The following is a 3,226-nucleotide window of genomic DNA, read 5'->3' on the forward strand; positions in this document are numbered from 1 at the left end:
ATTATTAGAGAATAGATCTGTTGCTTACATGGTTTAGCTTAGACTGTCTCCAATAACGTTACCCAGACGCAAAATGAGTCATATACAGTGTTTTGCGTAGCCAGAAACACGGTCCAACGGAGCACCCAAATAGATCACCCATTTTGCATAGCACCCGAAACGAAAGGCAAATACGAGTCTTTCAGGGAGAAGACGCAAATCTATGACGCCCGGTGGATCCCTGGCGAGGCGAGCCAGCGGCGGGGAGCCGTCGGCGCTTCTAGACAGGTCCACGGCGGGGCGCGGCCGGCGGGGCAAGGGGGGTCCGTGGCGGACGCGGCTTGCACGTCTAGGCAGGACCACGGTGGGGAGCCGCCGGCGCGGAGAGGAGCACGGCCGGTGCGACCGCGCCGAGGAGCCACCGACGCTCTGAGCAGGCAGCCGCGCGGCCCAGATCCGGGTGGCGCGCTCGTGCTCCATGTTGAGGAGGTTGGGGCGCGCGTAGAGGGAGTAGGATGGGGTGCGATGGCGCCGGCCGGGGGGAGCGGCGGTCGGCTTGGGGTGGCGCGGAAGCAGAGGGGTGGGGAGGAGCGGCGCCGTGGGGTTGTCGCCTGGGGGAGAGAAGAGAGGGGTCGAGCGGAGAGAGAGGAGATGGAGCATGGGAGGATTTTACGTAGGCTGTTGAAGAAGATATGGTATGGATGCGTGACTCATATACTGTGCATGACTTAAAACTTGAAAGGAAAAAGTCTACTCCACCCCCTCAACTATGGGGGTTGGTCTACATAACCCCCTCAACTATGAAACGGTCTGATTTACCCCCTGAACTTTCCAAAACCGTCTGTTTTACCCCCTGAACTTTCCAAAACCATCTATTTAACCCCCCGGACGGTTTTTAACAGCGGTTTTGCTACAGTAACGGTGGGTTGCTGTAGTAATGGTGGGTTTGAATTTCCTTTTTTATTTTCGGTGAATCTTTAAAAAATCACAGTAAATCATAGAAAAATCATAAAATAAAAAATCTAATTTTGTTGGACTCCACATGAGTAGATCTACATAGTGAATATATAATACGGTATGCTTTAGTACAAAATTTTTACTGTAGCCTTAGATTAATTGGAAAATCTAATTTTGTCCGTAATTAATTGGAATAATTCATAGCTGCAGTTTCTATGGTCCAATTATGGTGAAATTTTTATGGTACGCTAATTATTATATGCTTGAACTATAGTAAAAATTTCATACTCATTGGACTATGTATAACTTAGTTATAGATAAATTCTAATTAATTACAGACAAAATTGGATTTTCCAATTAATCTAAAGCTACAAAAAATTTGTACTAAAGTATACCGTATTATATGTTCACTGTGTAGATCTACTCATGTGGAGTCCAACAAAATTAGATTTTCCATTTTATGATTTTTCTGTGATTTACTATGATTTTTCAAAGATTCAGTGGAAATAAGGAAAAGACAAAACCCCTGCCGCTGTAGCAAACCCGCAGTTACTGTAGCAAAACCCATGTTACTGTAGCAAAACCTTCGTCAAAAACCGCCTGAGGGTGGGATAGATGGTTTTGGAAAGTTCAGGGGGTAAATCAGACCGTTTCATAGTTGAGGGGTTATGTAGACCAACCCCATAGTTGAGGGGGTGGAGTAGACTTTTTCCAATCTTTTGTCGGCCAGTGCCGACGATGCGAGCGTATCAGCAATGCGTGAATGCTCAGCTTGTTTGATTTTTTACAGGCATTACTGCTGCTCCGCTTCCACTTTCTGATCGATGTCATGGCTCGTGGATGCTAAAATCTACTACTACTATATTGTATCCGTGTTTCCTATCTCGTGTCAAGCATGTGCCACCAGATTCAGCAAAATGTTTGTTTTTCCTTTTGGCATGTATAAAATAAAATAAAATCTGTTGCATTGTGCTTTTTTTTATTAATTATCAGCAAAGTATATTCATGTTACAATGGCATTTTCTACGGAGTACCTTTTTTTAAATTAATTATGAGCAGTAAAAGAAAGACACCTGAACTGTAGCATTGTTTCTTCTTTATATAACACACGTAGTACCTTTTTCAGGATGAGTGGGTGATCGCGAGGGTGTTCCAGAAGCCCGGCGAGGTCCCACCCGCCCGCAAGCACCACCACCGCCTGAGCAGCGCCGGCGAGTCCTGCTTCTCGGACTCCACCTCGGCCTCCATCGGCGGTGGAGGAGGCGGCGGCGGCGCGTCCGCGTCGTCCGCGCCTCGCCCGCTGCTCACGGTGACGGACGCCTCCTCGCTGTCGCTGTTCGCGTCGGCCGCCGCGGCCAATGCCGCCGACGGCGACGCCAGCTCGTACTGCGGCGGCCACGGCGCCGCCGCCAACGCCAACAATGGCAACAACCTGGTCACCGGCCGTGAGCTCGTGCCCTGCTTCTCCACTAGCACCACCACCGGCGCCGCCCTGGATGCCGCCGCTCTCGGCATCGGGCAGCCGTACAATGCGGCCCCGCTGCCGCTGGCCTTCGAGCCGCCACCGACTCCGGCCTTCTTCCCGAACCTGCGTTCGTCCCTGCAGCAGATGCAGGACAACCACCTCCAGCTGCCACTGTTCCTCTCAGCAGGCGGAATGGGATCGCTGGGCGGCGGGGCTCTCCACCACTGGCCCCTCGCCGGCATGGAGGTCAAGGTCGAGGGCCGCTCCGCGCCGCCGCAGATGGCTGTCGGCCCCGGCCAGCTCGATGGCGCCTTCGGCTGGGTCTTCTAGCTGCTTGCACACACCGCTACATGGATAGGGATAGGGATAATGCCCCCACGTCCACATGGTCGTTGTGCTAATTTACCCTCGTAAGTAACCAATCAGTCGATTAGTACGTAATGATTTCTGCATGCGGTGTCGTTAAGCTTGGTTAATTAGCTGCTACTACTGAGTGTTAGGGTCGTCGTTCTATGTAATGTAGGGTAACGTGAAATTTTTGTATTTTGGTCTCTTTTGAAAATAATTTTTAGAAAAATACCTACGCTAAAACATTTTATGAAAATAGATCATTTTTAGGCGTCTTAGCACACACGCCGAGATATGAGGCTCGACGTCGTGTCACTCAACGCCGAGGTATTGTCATGTCACGGACGACCGAGGTCGTCGTCGACACGGTGGCGCGTGGGTCCGAGATGTCGGCGTCGTGTCAGCCGACGCCAAGTGCTCAACCTCGGCGCGGCTGGACTGCGCGCCGAGCTACTGGACCCACCCAGAGCGCGGCCC

The 3,226-nt window shown here is 51.1% G+C and overlaps 1 protein-coding gene across 1 annotated transcript; it reads left to right on the forward strand.

The window, feature by feature from the left end:
* The first annotated feature begins 504 nt into the window (after positions 1 to 504).
* Positions 505 to 2,731, forward strand: LOC136503297 (uncharacterized). The gene is made up of 2 exons (XM_066498425.1): positions 505 to 582; positions 2,063 to 2,731. The coding sequence occupies exons 1-2, from the start codon at positions 505 to 507 to the stop codon at positions 2,729 to 2,731; spliced, it is 747 nt and encodes a 248-aa protein (XP_066354522.1).
* The last annotated feature ends 495 nt before the right edge of the window (positions 2,732 to 3,226 follow it).

Source organism: Miscanthus floridulus, chromosome 14 (assembly GCF_019320115.1).
Source record: "Miscanthus floridulus cultivar M001 chromosome 14, ASM1932011v1, whole genome shotgun sequence".
Taxonomy (NCBI): Eukaryota; Viridiplantae; Streptophyta; class Magnoliopsida; order Poales; family Poaceae; genus Miscanthus; species Miscanthus floridulus.